Source organism: Triturus cristatus, chromosome 2_2 (genome assembly GCF_964204655.1).
Source record: "Triturus cristatus chromosome 2_2, aTriCri1.1, whole genome shotgun sequence".
NCBI lineage: Eukaryota > Metazoa > Chordata > Amphibia > Caudata > Salamandridae > Triturus > Triturus cristatus.
The window spans coordinates 1,053,510,877-1,053,529,880 of NC_140582.1; the positions used below are offsets into that span (position 1 = coordinate 1,053,510,877).

Below are 19,004 nucleotides of genomic sequence, written 5' to 3' on the forward strand. Positions count from 1 at the left end.
ACCACGAGTGGAGGCTCCATCCGGAGGTGGTTCGTCACGTCTTCCGGACGTGGGGAACTCCTCGGGTGGACCTGTTTGCCACTCACGAGAACGCTCACTGCCCGTCATTCTGCAGTCCCCAGTTTCCGATGCAGGGAGCTTTGGGGGATGCGTTTCAGATAGATTGGAGCTCACAACTCCTTTACGCGTTTCCTCCCATACCCTTCATTCCTCGGGTTCTGAGGAAGATTCGCCAAGACGGGGCCCAAGTCATATTGATCGCCCCGGATTGGCCAAGAAGGGTGTGGTATACACATCTTCTCCACCTCTCCTCGTGCCCTCCGCTCCATCTCCCTCTGAAGGCAGACCTCCTCTCGCAGTCGGAGGGGCAGGTTCTACACCCCCACCTCCAGAGCTTGCACCTTTTTCTCTCCCGCCTGACGTGGTAGATGTAATATTGTCTGCCAGGCGTCATTCCACCAAGTCTATCTATTCCTATAGGTGGTCTAAATTTGTTCTTTGGTGCGGAGAGAAGTCTATTGACCCTTTGAGGGCTTGTTTATCCAACATCATTCAGTTTGCTCTTTCTCTTGCTCAGCAGGGCTTTGCTGTAGCTACTGTAAATGGATATTTATCGGCTTTGTCGGCATTCCTTTGCTTGCCCGATCAGCCGTCCTTGTTTAAGTCACCTATTGTATTGCGGTTCCTTAAGGGTTTAACCAACAAATTTCCGCCTACTCCCTTTATTGTGCCTCAATGGGACTTAAATCTTATCTTAACTTATCTGATGGGTTCTCCCTTCGAGCCCTTGCATAAGTGTCCCTTAAGGCTGTTGTCTTTCAAAACAGTTTTTCTCATTGCCATTACCTCGGCAAGGGGGGTAAGTGAGCTTCAAGCTCTGAGTTCGAAACCCCCGTTCTTGACCATTCATGTTGAAAGAATGGTACTCGGGACCAGGGCTGCTTTTCTGCCAAAGGTGGTAACTCCTTTCCATCTGGGGCAGTCCATTACCCTTCCTACCTTCTATCCTCCCCCTCACCCTTAAAAGGAGGAGGAGCGTCTTCACCGTTTGGACCCTAAGAGGGCGGTGAGCTTTTACCTCAATAGGGCTAAAGACTTTCGAGTGGATGACCAGCTCTTCGTGGGCTTTGTTGGCTGCAGGAAAGGCAGAGCGGTGCACAAGCGCACCCTTTCCAGATGGATTATCTTGTGCATCAAGATATGTTACTCTTTGGCCGGTAAGGAACCTCCAGAGGGTATAAGGGCTCATTCCACCAGGGCAAAGTCTTCTACATCTGCCTTATCTAGAGGTGTTCCTGTGGAGGACATTTGTTGGGCGGCAACTTGGGCCTCCCTCCACACTTTTGCGAAGCATTACTGCTTGGATTCCGAGGTGAGGAGGGACGGACACTTTGCTCGTTCCGTCCTTCAGGACTTTTTGGTATAGAAGGGTGGACACCCTCCTCCGGGAGTGGGACTGCTGTGGGAATCTTTTCACAAGGTGAGGAATCCACTGGCAGATGTATCCATCAGAAGAACAAGTTACTTACCTTCGGTAACGCTTTCTTTTTCTGGTGGATACAGTATCTGCCTGTGGATTCCTCACTGACCCACCCGCCTCCCCGTTGTCCACCCTTGTATACCTACAATACTGATGATGTTTCAAAATGTATTTGCTACTGTCAAAGGCAGTGTGTTATTTCTTTTGCCTTCCTATATTATCCTCACACTGTGTGTGTTGTTTTTTATATTATGTACTGTGTATACTGTATATATATTGCTGTCAGTCCATCCGTGTGCCTCGAAGGCACGAAAAAAAGGGCGGAACTGACGTCATCACGCCAACGAGGTCCTCTTATGGATCCAGTGACGTCAGCGGAGCCGCGAGCGAAGCCGTGCTTCTGTGACGTCGTCCTCATCGGCGTGGAGAGCTACAAAAGTTTCCGAATGTTGCTGGTGCAGGGGATATTCACAAGGTGAGGAATCCACAGGCAGATACTGTATCCACCAGAAAAAGCGTTACCGAAGGTAAGTAACTTGTTCGTTACTTACCTGAAACTATAGTTCTCCAGTATTGGAAGCTTTCATGGATTCACTTGCGACCCACCCTCCTCCCCAGGGGAGTCTCACCTCGTTTTATGGGCACTTGTGCTCAAAAATCTCAGGTGCTGACTGTCTCTCTGGAGGGTTCTAGAGGGTGATGATGATGATTGGTTGAGGCAGAACTTTGGTTCTTCTTTAATAATAACCATGATAGGCTAATAAACTGAGAGGCCTAGGCCTCTCTAGTCTATACCTATCAGTGTACTATTACTTCTACTAAGTCTACTACCACTATTTTAAATACCGGGGACTTCCATTATGACGATGGGGAATGATTTAAGCATGTGAATCTATGAAAGCTTCCAATACTGGAGAACTATTGTTACAGGTAACTTGTTTCATCTATGCAGTGTATGTTTTTCCCATAGAATAACATCACCTCATTTGAGGCTCCTGAAAACCGTTATTCAACTGTATTTCACTATTTCTACAAAAATCTTTATCTCTGCAAGTACTTACCTGATTCCAATCCTCTAGGTGTATGAAATTATATGCTAATCTATGTTATTTTTCTAAATTGGTCTCCAGTTTTCTTCTTGAGTATGTGTCTCATTTATAGACTCTGTGAACAACAAATGCTTAGCACTACCCTCTGATGAGCCTAAGCTGCTGGATCACTCTACCACACATAGAGCACATGGGACTATTAATTTAAGCCTTGTAAACCAATAAGGGTCGTCTGTACTTTTTACATGGTGTGTCCTTACATTGGCACTACCACATGAAAAGGCCAGTTTCCTATACCCACTGCCTGCACTTAGAAGTATTGGCAGGCATATAGGCTTTTGGCACCATCTCCTTATCCCCCTGAGACACTAGGGTTACCTCTGTCTGCTCCCCACAGCTAACTGGGACCACCTCCTCCTCGAGCACTTCACTTGCCAACCCAGGTGTCTGCTCATCGGTGGAATGCTGTGCACTCTAGTAACATTTGGAGTCTCCCTTGGAGTGCCCATATTTGTAACACTCCGTACATTGGGAGACAAACCTCCCTGTCTGCTTGTCATAGAATCCCTTTTTCTTTGGCTCAGACTGGGACTGGTTACCACTGTTTCTTTGGGAATTGCTTTGGGGTCATTTTGAGAACTCCTTACATTTATGGTTTTCTTCCTCCTCTTTCTTCTGGTGGGACCCCTGACCACCCTTTTGGAAGTCCTCCCTAAATGCCTTTTTTGGACTCTGTTGCTGACCCAGAGGTCTGCCTACTCAGTGAGCTTCCTGGGGTTAGTCTGCTTGCTGAACTTCTGGTGCTGGCACAGCTCTGTAAAGCAAGTATTGAGCATGTGCTCCCTGAGAATCAAGTTGTACAGCCCAATGCAATCATCAGCTTTGCTGCCTTTCACCCAGCAATTCAGTGCCTTGTTAGAATAGTCCAGGAAATCCACTCAAGACTAACTTGGGAGCTTGTGTCTGTTCCTGAACCCACCAAAATTTAGTTAGCAAGATGGCTTTCATGGGAGCGTATCTGGATTTGTCCTCTACTTCTAGGGTCAGAAGAGTGTCCACCCCACTGGAGTCATGTTTCCATATACCCTCCTCCCCCATGCTCCTAAGGGATCTTGGTACTCTAAGGGTCACCTCATAAGCTGAAAACCATGTATCAATCTTATCCCCCACCACATAACTGGATGCTAGGTCTTTGGAGCTCTGGACCTTATTTCCCTCAGACACTGAGGCAATGCTGCCACCATTTCTGGAATCTGCCTGCTTCGCTTTTAGTTTCAACTCCTTAAGGCTCCTCCCATGAGCCAACTTTTTCTACTCCGGAGCCAATTTCATTTCCTATATCCTGAGATGGGTCATCTAGAGCCTGAACTCCCTATCTGCCTTCCTGTCTGCCAGCTCCTCTGGGGTCAGGCTATGCGAAGACACACTGTTCCTGCTCTGTAAAGGAGTTCTAACTCAGGAGTTCAGTTATCCTCCTTGTGGAAGGCAGGCTCAGTATATAGTGTCCATCTATGGTGAGGCACTGTGCACTGAGTCCATGCAACCCTTAGTGATAGTGTTTGGGTCCCTGACAACCAAAGCTCTCATGGGGTAGCTGTGGAGAGCAGCTAAGGCTTAATCAGGAGGGTGTAAAGTGGGTGCATTTACCACTATCGTCAGTCAGCACGCTTATACATAATAAAGAACCACACTAGGTGAGTATAAAAATACTTTGTATATATTAGCACACAATAGAAACTAACTTGGTGTATCTCCTACCCAGACGTATCAAATACACACAAGAAATACTTCAAAAAGAGGTAAGTAGCATAGGAAAATACATGTGCCCCTATGGGGGGGGGGGGTGTGGGGGGATTATATACTAAAATTACTAAAATAGTGGAATGAGAAATGGTTACCAAAACAGGACTAATTCCCAAGGATGGAGGACCCATTGGGAAGCATGGAACCACCCAAGGTGAGTAGCCAGGGGCCCCAAGGTGCCCGGATGCAGAGCGATTACACCGGGTCAGACGTCCATAGGATAACACAGGGTAAGTCGTAGTTGGATTTTTACGGTTCTAGGACCCTTCCCAAAGGACCCCATAGAAACCACCTGGATCAAGGAAGGTTGGAGAGTCATCCCACCCGTGGATATCCAGGAAATCCGGATACCTACACCAGGGAGCCTGGGTGCATAGGGGTGAAATGGTGTCAGAACCGTTTGTTGATTCCAATGGAGTCTCGTGGACCAGGCCAGTGGAACCAGGATGTGGAATCCAGATGAGAAGAACCTGAAAGCAGAAGGGACCGAGTCCAAACTACCAGGAAATGACCAGGAGGCACAGAAGCACAATGCCAGCCCTTGTCGGAGGTTCTTACTGTAGCACTGTGAGGTTGAAGCAGCAGCTGTGGAGACCGGGAAAAGATGCAGGAGCACAATAGCCATCCACAAGCAGTCCCACGCCAGTCGACAAGTGCAGGAAGGTTAGTGGCCGGTAGGCCCACCAACAAGCCTTGGCAAATGCAAACAACAGTTTGCAGGAGATGCTGTGTTGCAGACCAGCAAGGTCTGTGGGACTAATCCAGCAAGGGTAAGTGAGAGCCAAACCTCAGCACACAGGGGAGCCAGCAGGAATCGATGGAGCTCCCTCAAGGACCCTCTAGTAGTAGGCATAGGGAGTCGCAGGGAGGCCTCAGCAGCTCACAGAAGATGAATGCCCACGGCGCTGCTGAACGAGGGAGGATGCCACTGGAGCTGTGTGATACTGGAGTCTGGGGCTTCTTAGAGCTTGGAGATCTTTGTCCAGGAGATCCAACAAGGCTTGGCAACGGCAAACACATGCGGTGCACAGGGATGCGGTTCAAGTCGGCTGGAGAGGGATTACAGTCTCCCAAGGTGCAAGGAAGACTGGTCAGGCTTCTGGAGAGTCAACAAACCACCACCTGTGTTGTAGAGCTGGGAGGTGTCTGTGGGACAGCAGGATCCACAAGTTGGTCATCGAGATGCCTGCGGATGCAAGGGAGTGACTCCTTCACTCCAAAGGAGATTCCTTCTTGCTATCTTTATTCATGGAGAGTCGTGGGGGACTCAGCAGGATGCACAGCCACGGAGGTTGCAGAACTTGGAAGAGCACGGAGACGAAGTTGCAGTAGGGGCCTTCCTACCAGAAGCAGTCTTTGTCTTGGTTCCTGGCTCGGTCCAGAAGTAGAGTTCAGTGTCCAACAGCAGAAAAGTCTTTAGTCAAGTCAAGTCAAATAATTATTTATTTCGGCCTGTTAGGCCATAAAAGCACAGATAAAAAGTACAGCACAATTCATACATTTAAATTTCCCAGAAATAAAGTGCATGTGCATTACAGTGTATTTAGACAAACCTACTCAGGAAGCCAGTCGGTCCTTGTAGACAAAGTCCAAATGAATCTAAGGATCCACCCTCAGAGGAGCCCTTAAGAAAAGGGGGAGGACTACTTCTGCCGTGACCCAACTATCAGGGAGGGCCATGGATGCTACTCTGGTGGACTGACCAGTCAGATGCTCCCAGGGACCTCTGCCCATCTAAGATTCAAGATGGCAGAATCGAGTGGCCATCTGGCAGAGCTCTAGGCACCTCCCAGGAGAGGAGCTGGACAGGGGGTGGTCATTCCCCTGTCCTTTTTGTAGTTATGCACCAGAGTGGGAGCCAAGGGCTCCTGGACAGGGGCAAACTGTTTTTTGCAAGTAGGGCACCAAATGTGACTTTCAAAAACAGTTTGAAGTTGCTCAGAAGCTCTCCCACCCTATCCTAAGACACCTATTTTGCGACACTTCTCTTCTACAGGAATTCCTTTGTTCTGCCTTCCCTGCCGAGTTATGCTCAGCAGCAGGAGGGCAGAGCTGTGTCTGGGTTCAGCATCAGCACTGGCTTGCACGTAGACCCTGGAAGGCTACCTCGGTAGACATGTGGGGTCCTCTAAGGAGCACCCCAGTACATGGGATCATGCAGCTTGCACTGGAATCGATGTAGTGGCATGAATCCAACATGTTTGATACCATTATGTAGTCGGACATCTCGACTTGCCCAGTGTCCACTACATACCTTAAAATGCCTTTGGCACACTTACAAAGCCAAGAAAATGGACTCCGGGGTGTATAGGGGTATCTGCTTGTGCAGGGACACCGTCACACTTTGAACCATGCACCCTGCCTGTGGGCTGTAAGGCCTACTGTAGGGGTGACTTATAGGTTTTAAGTGCAGGGACCGAGATATAAGAAAAACCTTATATCTGAATTGAAAGGTGCATTCACCATTTCAAGCAGGCTGCAATGGCAGACCTGCAGACACAGTTTGCATGGGCTCCCATGGGTGGGACAATACATGCTGCAGCCCATGGGGCACCCCTGTTGCACCAATGCCCTAGATACCTTATTACGATATACTAGATACTTACAGGGGTACACCAGTGTACCAATTGTGGGGTGTACAAAGTACTTGCCAATGAACTGAGGAGAAAGAGCACAGAGACTGGGGTCCTGATTAGCAGGCTCCCAGTGTACTACAGTCAAAACACTCTGACACCAGGCAACAAGTGGGGGTAACTATGCCAGAAAGATCCTACTTTCCTACAAGTGGTTTTCTCCACCAGGAGTGTCGTGCCTTGTTCTCAGTGGCAGTGAAAGTTCAGATTTTACTTTACTGCACTTCTGATCTAACCATTCTATGAACAAGGTGTTACAGTTACTGGTGTGCTAACTTCCAGGGCCTGGTTGCAGACCACCATGCCTCCAAGACAAATTGATTAGAGTTTCTAATCTGGGAATGATCTCTGGGTCATTGAACTCACTTGACTCCTGGTACTTCCTGAGTATGTTTTGCTGGAGGTTTTGGGCTGTGTTGTGGCCAGATTTTGGCCTATTATACTTATACCATGTGGTGGACTTCCTGTTTGTTGGTAGTTGTAATATGCTTTTTCTCACCTCAGGGACGAGAGTGGCGGTCAAATTAATCCTTGCTGACACAGTTAGGCATGCTATCAGCAGGTCGTGATCGCTTTTGATTCCTTGTTCAATTACAAGGTCAGTGATCAGCTGACATGATTCCAGATTGATTAGGATGCGATCTATTTTTTTTTTAAACTTTATTTTCATGGTCAGTCAAACAGTGCAGCTTTACACATTTGATACGCCCATAATAATGATGGCAAAATATACAGTAAGTTTGTACATTAATATGCAATAACGTACCTCCTTGAATGACACTGAATTTACAGTTCTAATGCCTTACACACTTAACATAGGAATAGTACACCATATTCACCGGAAGGAAGGGTTCTGTGGTCAGAGGTCTGGCAGCTGGTATATATACATGTGCAGAGGCCGTACTACACCCGTCGAAGGGGTCAGATGAGTCTCATCTCCACAATGTCAAAAAATGCCTGAGAGCCGAGCAGTGTTTGGATTCAGTCCTCTGATTGTGTGGAGAGAAGGTATTGTACTAGAGGATCCCAGAATTCTCGTGGTCTAGAGGATTGGGGTAGATCTTCTGCATAAGTGTCCAACTGAGTTTTACAGTATGACATATCCTTGACCCAGTCTGTGTGTTTCTGTGTCAGTTTACTGCCCCATTTCAATGCTATTCTTCTCTTTGCCAGTAGTAGTGCTACTGCCAATAGCTTACATCTACGCGCCATTTTTATCTTGTAGATACCTAGGAGACATACAAGGGGTGCATTTGGGATATGCTCATCTAGCATATGTGTGAGAGTGTCTGTGACATCACGCCAGTAAGGCTGAAGTTTTGTACATGCCTATGCCATGTGTAGGAAGTCTGCATTGAGGACCTGACATCTGTGACAACGGTCAACGGCCCGCAGCCCATATGCATGCAACTGCTTAGGTGTATAGTATACCTGATGCATGAATTTAAAATGTATTATTTTCAGGTTGCAGTTAGACGTGAGCAGTTGAAGTTGTATACACCCGAAATCCCAGGCCTCTGTAGGAATTTTTATGCCCAGGGTAGCTTCCCATCTAGCTAGAGGTTTGTTCACTGCACGGAACTGTTCATGCTGTGACGCAGTGTATAGCTTAGTGACTAGGCGTAGTCGCGTTGCAGATGTCAGAAGCGTCTGCAGCGCATTGAGCATTGGTGGTTCATTTGGGAAGGAAGGGTACAAAGCTTTAATCACCAGACGCAAACGCAAATATGTGAAAACCTTTAAGGGAGCCTGAAAAGCGCTTAGAGCAGTGGCGTCCTACGGTATGTATTCCTTGTCAGGGAAGAGATCTCCCATGGTACGGAGTCCCATCTCTTGTAGTTCTTGTGTCATTTTCTGCTCTTGTGTCACCGTAAGTTGTGGATGGTGCCGAAGAGGAAGTGCTGGTGCATATGTTGGAGGTTTTTGTGCTTGCTTCGCTAGTGTGTGCCAGGCTCTCGAAGTACATATTGCTGGATGTATCTTTGTGCTAGGGGTGTGCTGTCTGGGAGAAGATATAAGTGAGAGGAGTGGGGTGGGGTGCATGCTCTCGTGCTCTACCGCGATATGGGGTATGTGGCCGTGTGGCTGTATCCAGTAGTGTTGCGCCTGTGTGCAATAATAATATAATTGCAGGTCGGGGTGCCGAAGCCGCCTTGGCTGTTGGGTCTCGTCATCTCGCTCCAACCCACCCTCGCATGTTTTCCTGCCCACGTCAAGCGAAGCTGCGCCGTAGGGAGTCTGGCAAACAGAACCTGTGGTAACCAAATCGGTATATTCATGAATAAATATAAAAACCGAGGTAGCACCACAATTTTTTGCAGAGCGATTCTATCTGCAAGAGATAGGGGTAGTCGGATCCATCTGGATACTTGGTCTTCTAATTTAGTAACTGCTGTACCATAGTTTTCCCATTTCACAGTGTCTATGTCTTGGTGTATCCAAACACCTAGGTATTTAACTGGCTCTGTCTGCCATTGCAGTGGGTAATCAAGGGATGGTTTGCAGGAGTGAGCGGGATAAGCAGCGACTTGTCCCAGTTAATACACAGCCCCGAGAAATATGCAAATGTAATATATTCTCGAATGAGCTTGTTTAGATGGGTGTCCGGGTATCTAGTGTACATTGCCATGTCGTCTGCATAGAGTGATATACTAACTGGGCGTAAGTGGAACTGCAGCGCTGACTCAGCGTGCCTCTGGTGTATCTTGCAGGCCAATGGTTCCAGTGCCAGTGTGAAAAGTAAGGTGTGATAAAGAGCATCCCTGTCTCGTTCCTCTATAGATGTTAAATGGAGCGAATGTAATCCCATTGATTCTCAGCCTTGCGCAGGGTGCGGTATATAATCGTGCTATCTATTTTAGAAAGGGTTCTGGGAATCCCATTCGTTGAAGAACAAAGAATATATACTACCGTTCTCCAGAATCAAACGCTTTTGCAGCGTCCAATAAGGCCACAGTAGCCGGTAGGTCTGGATTTAGGTGATGGAGCACGGCGAATATGGTTCGTAAGTTTTGCGTGGTGGAGCGGGACGGGATAAATCCCGCCTGGTCTGGCAGGACCAACTTCTGTAGCAAGGGTTGTAGTCGGAGGGCTATAATTTTGGCTAGAATCTTTGTGTCTGTGGTGACGAGGGACAGGGGACGATAGGACTCACAGTAAGTTGGGTCCTTATCAGGTTTAAGGAGGGTGCTCAGAACCGCCTCGCGTATAGACGGGGGCAGCATCCCATCCTAATATGCCTCCTCATACATCGCTGCTAAGTGTGGAAGTAATATATCTTTGTATTCCTTATAAAACTTGGCAGGGAGACCATCTATGTCAGGTGCCTTATTGTTAAGGAGGGAGTTAATGGCTTGGAGGAACTCATCCTCAGTGATATGATGAATTAAATATTTGCGATGGGTATCAGTTAGCCATGCCAGTGCAATATCGTCAAAATACCGAGTCAGTTCAGTATGATCAGGTGTAGTGCCTGCTGTATATAGCCTGGAATAATAATCCTGGAAACACTGCAAGATCGAGGGGGTGTTGTATTGGGCCGTGGCCTGAGAGTCCATGATCTTAGTTATGTATGATGCCGTGGCCGTAGAGCGAATCTTGATAGATAGCACACGCCCGGGCCTGCCACCCTCCCCATATGCTCGTGCTGTGTATTTCTTCAAGATGTATTTAAGTTCGCTGTCCGCAAACTCATGGTATGTATCTATTTTACCTCTAATATTAGCTAGGACCTTGGGGTCTAAAGTGGTAGCATAAGTAGACTCCAACCGTTTAATGTCCGCTTCTACTATGGAAAGTTGTCTGCGAATATCTCTAAGAATACCAGCATGTTTACCAATACAGAATCCGCGGATGGTCACCTTAAATGCCTCCCATAGAACCTTGGCGCTCTCCACGGTACCCACGTTATGTTCAAAGAATTCAGTGATGGCTTGCCGCAACTCAGAATTAAAGACCTGGTCTCGCAGTGTACTTGGTTGAAGGCGCCATGCATATTGGCGCGGCATATGCGAGGGGATGGTGAGTTCTGGTCGGACTTGTGCGTGATCAGAGAGGGTTTTGGGTAAATGTGTAACACCAGTAGTCCAAGCGTTTACATCTGCAGTGGCGATCCAGAAACAATCCTGGACCTTGTATTATGGGTAGTGGATGTGCATGTGCCCTCCCGGTGGTGAGGCTGTCGTACTCTCCAGATATCTAACATGGCATAATCTTCCATCCCATTCCGAAGCGATGGAGCTGAATTCTTCCCATATCTGTCATTCCCAGTGGACCTATCCACCAGCGGATCCAAGCACGTGTTAAAATCACCGCCCCATATTATTGCAGAGGGTGAGAGCGAGCGTAGTTTGTTCCATATGTCTATGAAAAAAGCGGTATGATCAATGTTAGGGCCATTTACTGTAACAATAGTTATAATCGTGCCGCCAAAGTCACCCTGTACAATAACACATCTACCCTGGTCATCTGAGTGGGTAGAGCATTGTGAACGGTGTGCCACGTTTGACTAGAAGGAGCACTCCTCTGGCATAAGAGGAGTAGGAGGAAGCTAATCTGTAGGAGGCCCATCTACCCCCAATCCTGCTCTCAGTGTCGCGGGTAAGGTGAGTTTCTTGAAGGCAGGCCACATCTATAAATATGCAAAGAATTTCCTAACCTTCTGGGGATTGTTCAGCCCCCGTATATTCCATGTCAAGAGTGTCAGTTTCCTAGTGTCGTTATCGCCCAGAACCATTACCGGTGTGAGTGACGGGATCTGCAGGGCAGCAAATCTTGCTTGTAAAAGTCATGTGGTATACAACAGTTGCTTTATCTGAACAGACCATTTTTCTGAACTTGCCCATTTCCCCCCCCCCCCTCCCCCCCCCCACATCACCATCCCAAACTTGGTGAGGACATACCCATGAAACAGCAAACAATAACCCCCTCCCACATCCATACCCTTACCCAAGAACAAGAAAAAAATGTGATATACACACGGGAGCGATGGCTGCTAGCTGGATCCCGGGCCAAACCAAGACCACGGGTGGACGTCTAGCCCATCCACTAAGATTACAAGTACAATTGAACATCCATTTGACCACAGAGGGCAGGAAGGGGCATGAAGCCCCGCACCAGTATATAATTCAAACTTTAAAGCAACATTCCAAGTACTGTGATCAAGCATCATTTATCTTGCATACGTACAGTTGTTATAAGTCACCTATTGCTAAACATAGTACTTATCTGAGTTCGGCATCAGTGTCCCAAGGGTCTCCATATAGTGCCACACTACATAGAACCTACACCATGGAAGGAAGATCAGTGTTACTCAACGTCCGAGGTGCCGCCCTGGTCATCCTGTGCACCCCTAGGAGACCTCCGACGCGGAGGCTGAGTGATTTTTGAGCGGAGGAATTTAGTTACGTCTTTCGGGTCATTGAAGATTCTGCTCTTGCCATCATCCGTCACCCGCAGCCTAGCCGGGTAGAGCATCGTATAGGGGATGTTACTCACACTGAGTTTTTTTTTTACCTCCACAAATTTCTTCCATGCCTCTTGAACCTGTGAGGTGAAGTCTGGATATATGGATATGTCCATCCCTTCATGGTTGAGTCGAACCCGCTCCCGAGCCTTTCGCAGCGTCGCATTTTTTGCTCACCATGCCATTCCAGTTTGGACCCAGCCATATGCAAATCAGTCTTGACCCTGTGCTCAATGGAAACAGTCCAGCCTGAACTGCCAGGCCAGGTCCTCCCTGGACTGGAAACGAGCATCCTAGGACCGGTTTCGGGGTTTCATCCCTCTTCAGCCAGGATAGCTTGATTCCAGTGGCATGGAGAGCACGGGACCCACGTCTGAGCATACCCGTCCCACTCGGGGTGACAAATGCAAAAAGAACTATTGATGGACAGAATGCAGAACAATGTCATACATTCACCCCAGTACAGAGATCTGGGCCTAAATCTATCGTTTTTTTTGCTCACCATGCCATTCCAGTTTGGTCCCAGCCATCTGCAAATCAGTCTTGACCCTGTGCCCAATGGAAACAGTCCAGTCCGAACTGCCAGGCCAGGCCCTCCCTTGACTGGAAACAAGCATCCTAGGACCGGTTTCAGGGTTTCACCCCTCCAATTGCGGACCTGGCAAAAAAATAGACATGTATTATGGTTAACTCCCAAAGACCGCTAGAAATCACCAGCATTTGAAAGTTCTTGTTGATTTGGCTGAACACAGGGATAACTATATCTAATTGGGTGGATATCCAGATAGTGAGGCCACCTCTCGGCGTCCCTTTTGTTTCCTTTGTGGCTCTCTTTGTAAACGCAATAAATCTGTTATGCCAATACTTCCCTGGGCACACTACTGCAAATTGTAAACTTTTCTTCTATGCACCGAGCTCATCCCGGTTTTCTGTGTAGTACCTGCGGTTTATGTACCACTTGCCTGTAACATTGCTTCTTGGTGCGATAGTCCAGGCATTACGGTGTTTTGGGATTTTATATTACAAGTGGACTTAGTAGCAGCTGGTACATTAACTATTGCTGTTGTATAATGGCATTTTGCCCAGGGATTAACTTCTAATTCACAAGTTTTGTTGCAAGCAACAGCGGTAGGCCATCGGAGTGGGCTGTTATCATAGGGGTTACACTTGGATCCTGCATGTAGCGCCGCTGCACTCTGGGCAACTTCTATAACAATGTTGTCTTGGGTGTTGACCATGGGTCCTGCATGTAAGGCTGCTGCACTCAAGGCAGCTTCTATAGCAACGTTCTCATGGTCCCTACTTAGTTGATCTACGATTGGGAGTTGGGGGAGTACTTCTGTCTGCCCCATGCTACCAGTGACAGTCCCTCTTCCTATACTAAACAGATCATTATCTTGAATGGTGGCCATATAACCTAAACATACCTTCTGGGGTACTTTGATTGTATCCTTATAGTGCGAATAATGGTAAGCCAGCTGGTTGTGACGGGATAGCCTCATTACTTGTTCTAAGAGGATTTTTACTTTCTGGTCAACTCTGTGCACTACTCAGCACATTCAGATTGTTAGCAGCAGTAACCTGCCCACTAACTACTGTTTCGAGAGCCATCCTGGAGCCAGTAGGAAATCTTTATATATTAGTGTTCTTCTGGCAGGATGCTTTGCAGTTCAGATTTTGCGGTTCATTTAATACATTCTCTGCATTTGTAATTTTCCGTCTTGATTTACCAACTTCTATCTCACTTCCGGTTTGCCCATCTTGGTCATTGTGTTCTACAGCTTTTGGTGCTTTACATGGTATGGTTTCTATCCTTGCGGTTCTGGTGTCAAGCAGAGCAAAGGACAGGGTTTTGAACGTGTGTGGTAGAAAATTGGCGCCTGCAACGGGTGTACGTAGATTTGGCTCTCGTTACCCTGAACCCCCTGATTTTCAGACCAAAGGTCTCATACAAATTCCACAGGCCTGTGCACACGTCTGCATATAGCTGCTGAGTATTTACTCTATGTCAATACATTAACACAAAAGGACATTCACTGTGCAAACATGTATTAAAAATCACAATGGGCCATCAGGATTATTAGTGTGTTCTTCTTTAATTCCGAATGATTGCTCAGCCAACACGTGTTTTGTCTGGGAAAGTACCCCTAGACTTCTTCAGGGCTTTCTGGCAATGGGAAGTAGATCCAAATCTATCTGCCGGTTGTACTCCCGTCCCGGCTGAATAATGGTAGTAAGGATTCTTTAGCGGATCGGAGGGGTCCAAGATAAGGACCACGGTGGAGTGCAAGTAGGGAGTTCACTCTAAACCGGTTATACTTCCATCCCGGTTCCCGGATAGAAGTTGGTGGATTGACCAAGTATGGTCCTGTAGGAGCATCAGCGGTGGAGCCCGGAGTGGGGGCTTCACTGGCGAATGTGTTAGTCTCCACGGGGGAAAATGGGGGCGAGAAGTGGCAGACAGTCAGTGTTAGGTTTGAATGAGGGGACCAAAGCCGGCAGCTGTGGAGCACTTAGCAGCGAGTACGCTGATCTGTGGAAACATGGTCACAGAGTCTGGGAACCGGAAGTCAAGCTGGCTGGTCTTTCTGCGGTTTTTACTTTGTGTGTTTTTTTTAAATGTCATGCAGTTGTCAAATAAGAGATTGCTTGAGAGGTTGCCTTTTTTACTGTGGTTCTGAGGAATAGCCAGATCTTGTGGATAAAACACTATAGTTATCACAGTCATTTGACCCTTCATCTGCTCAAACTCCATGATCTACTGATGATGTCTGGGCCTCACTTGAGGCCCGCTTTTGTTCCGCCCATTGCATAGAGGCAATGGAAAATTAGTGTCCAATTTGATTGCAGACACAGTAGATATTCCTCTGCCCGTTGTCTTTTTGCAGGCATCTAAAATTGAGCTGATGAATTTTGGGCCTTCGGCAATCTTAGTGACAATCTTTGAGCAAGTTCTTATCTCGTTGGAGAATGCATTGCTCTTCAGTGACTCTTTCACCGCACACTTCTTTGCTTGCATGTGTGATTCAATAGTTGCTTTGCTAGATGACATTTCACCAAGGATTTTTGTTTGGTCTTCCAGTTTCATACTATACGCTGATCGGTTATTCGCCATGAGATCTAATGTTCTGCACATGGTGTGCATGATGGCGAGAATTGTATCGTCTGGATGTGGCTCCTGAGGAAAATAATCTGTAGCATTAATACCCCTGTGTTTTTGGTGACTGGCAGTCTAAGGATGCTAATTTCATGGTGCTGTTCAGGCAGGAGCTTTTGGAGCTAAGTGCACCATGGTATGTATGTACTAGGCCCAGGACTTCATCATCCAGCTTGAACGAGATTACAGACTCCCCACTAGTGATAGCAATAGCTGATTTGGGCAGGCCAATAAAAGGGGTAGATAGGCATTGTCTGCTATTCACATTTGTTACTTTCTTTACAGTAGAACTATGTGATATACTAGGCAGTAGCTCATGTCTATTGCTTACCCCAGCATTATATTCTTTGTGAATTACCACTACAGTTATGATTTGATGCTTAGATGAAGCGCAGGAGAGCCTGTCTATACTTTCAAAACCTTTGCATGTTCACTTCCCTGCAAAGCAATTTCCTGCAGTTTCCAAACTCTTAGGAGGGATAATTTGTACATTGGCACTCTTTCTATGACAGTCTATACTGGCACTCTTTCTATGACAGTCTTTACTTTTTGGATCAGGTGACAACTGCTCTATATTTGCCTCTGCTGATGGCTGCTCGTTGATCAATGCATTCTTGACGTAGTTAGTAGCTTTATTTTGTGGTAGACAGTGGGATCTGATGGCTGCTTCTATACCTTCAGTAAGAATTGTGATCTACCGCGGGATCAACTGGCACGAGTACAAGAGGAAGCGGCTGGGCAGGGCCAGTGGACAGTACAGTAATACAATTATAGGATGCCTTCCTCTCCTTTCTTAGCGCTGGTGCACTTTTGGTCCCCCAGGTCCAACGCAGGTGCCCTTGCACAATGTTGCAAGGGTGCCTGTGTTGCAGACAGGATTGTTTTTGTGCAGGAAGGGACACCTTCCTGCACAAAAACAATCCTCAAATGCATTTTTCCTCTTTCTAAATGTGATGCTGAAATAAAGATATTTCTCCTCGTTGCACCTCCGGTGGGGAGGCACACAAATCTGATGAATTCCCAGGTCTACCAATGTTGGTAAATCTAGGAATGTTACTCACAACAGTGTATCCTGATTCTGCACCTTCAAAACTAATATATAGGTCATCTTATATTGTTTTTGATCTGAACTAGGGAGGAAATTTCATTTTTGCCCTGACGAAAGCCCTGGACCAATTTTTGGCCATAAACCTTCGGGCTGAAACATGTTGACAGACTTTTAGGGTCTTAGGATCATAACCTCCAAGAAAGACCCCATTTATTATTATTTTTTCAATATCCACTACATTCCTACTAATACAGGGATACCTGGGTGGTATAGTAGGATTTTTATCTTTAAGTCCCCCTGGCCTACATCTCCTAAGAGCTCCCTGAAATACGGTTGAGCCCACCCTGACCTTTAGGAGTCAGGGTGAACCCGATGATGAAGCATGACACAAATAGGGTGTGTGAGGATTAAATAACAAAAGGAATCAATTTCCTTTCCGCTGTTGCAGTACATACCACCTAAGGAGTTGAGAAGGCTTTTGGAGCCATTTCGGGGTCAGGATACACTGTTGTGAGTAGATTTTTACCTGGGAGGACGTATCCTCACTCTTACCTCTCTTACCCCTTCTAGTGGACAAGTGGGGGGCTCTCCACTGCCACTGGTTGGTTAAAAAAAATAAAAAAAATAGGAATGTGTCAGAATCCATGGGTGGATGCATGGGAACACCCACGCGCCACCCATAGCACGCCTCCCTGCCGCAGAGTAATGTAAAAGCAGGGATTTGCGTTGCCCTGCGTTACTCTAGAGTTATCAGGCCACTCAGAGTCATGCAAGGTGGCCTTGTTTGACTTGATACATCTCATTTAGGCTTTTTGGCGCCCTTGTATCCCCTTACATGGCGCAAGGGTGACTCAAACCCTTGATAAATATGCCCCTATAATTATAGTTGGTTATTAAGCTGCACAGATATACAACTGATGGTGCGACAGTTATATGCAGAGACTTACATTCCATCAGTGTGATTCCGGAGCTAAAGTGCATTGACTATGAAACAAATGTTATTGATGTAGAGCATTTCTGTCTTTTTTAATTCTTATAAAACAATTGAAAAAACAGTTTATTTCAATAGATATATTCAACCATATTTACCTAGGTTCTGCAGCTGATCTGTGTAAAATGGCCATGATAAAAATGTTCCAGACAATTGCCACCTCATCAACTCTAACTGCAAGGTTTGTGACCTTTCTTTTTCTCTCGTTTATTGCTGTATGTGGTCAAGATAAAATGATGTTTTCATTTTGACCTAATAACACAGTTGATGCATTCACGTTCAAGAAAATCATTTGAAAGGCTACGTCTTCAAGTTACGTTACTAAGATGAACAGGAGATTACAAGTGGACATCAGCACATGCTCTCTGCTAAGTAGTTCAATTTCACACTTAAATAATAGCGGTAGAATCTGCACCCCAGATGATGCCAACCTCAAGTAAAAAGCTTTGTTGGGTATCCTTCAAACGGACTGTTTATCACCATGTCAATGCACAAATGTTTCTGTATCTTGTTAATAGAGATGCATTTTATGTGGACGCTGTAGTATGGTGCTAAAGTGTGCCTGACGCTTGCACACATGCACGCACGCCCTGACCTCACGTTGGAGGTCGGGTAACTTAATAAACAAGCATTGGCATAGCCAACAGGTCTCGCTTTTGGGACCTTATAAGTATTTAGTTTTGCAACACAATATCCTTGGTGCAACAACACCAGCTGTTGCATGGCTAAACCTTGTACCTTATAAGTGTTTAGCCATGCAACAGTTGATGTTGTTGCACCTAGGATATTGTGCTGGATAACTAAACACTTAATGTCCCGAAGGCGAGACCTATTGGCTATGCCAATGCTTGTTTAGCAATGTTGTGCAGCATGGATAAAGAGGAACCCCCCATTTTAAAAAAAAAGATGCTATTATGCAGTCGCAGCAGAAGTGTCATTTTGTAGGTAAAAGCACAACACATGAACGCACCTACAGCGTGCATGTGAAGTTTTCTTTTTTTTTATTTACTGATCCAAGTTGTACTGGTAAATAAAGAAAAATAAAGCAGTGCCAAAGCGGGTGTAGGGAAATAACGAAAGCAGGGCTCAGAAGCAACACGGAGAGTACTGGTGCGGGAAAGATTACAGAGGATGGGGTCAGAAGCAACACGGATGGCGGCTGGACAAGCAGGGCGAGAGAGAGCAACGTGGAGCACTTGAGAACAGAAGCACACGGGATAAAGAGAGCAACGTGGAATGGGTAGAAGCACACAGGGGGAAAAGCAATGCGTGGGAGGTGAAGCACACAAGGGCAAGCACAACACTGAGGGAGTGGGGGAGCAACATGGAGCGCGGTGGAGTGGCGATGGATAAAGAGGAACCCCCCCATAAAAAAATTA

General features: G+C 46.6%; 1 protein-coding gene across 1 annotated transcript in view; it reads left to right on the top strand.

The window, feature by feature from the left end:
* The window catches only part of POLN (DNA polymerase nu), a 2,789,368-nt gene that overhangs the window by 2,751,619 nt on the left and 18,745 nt on the right, over positions 1-19,004 (top strand). Inside the window, exon 25 of the mRNA XM_085643153.1 lies at positions 17,728-17,806. Coding sequence (XP_085499279.1) covers positions 17,728-17,806 — 79 coding nt within the window. The remainder of the gene's footprint in view (positions 1-17,727; positions 17,807-19,004) is intronic.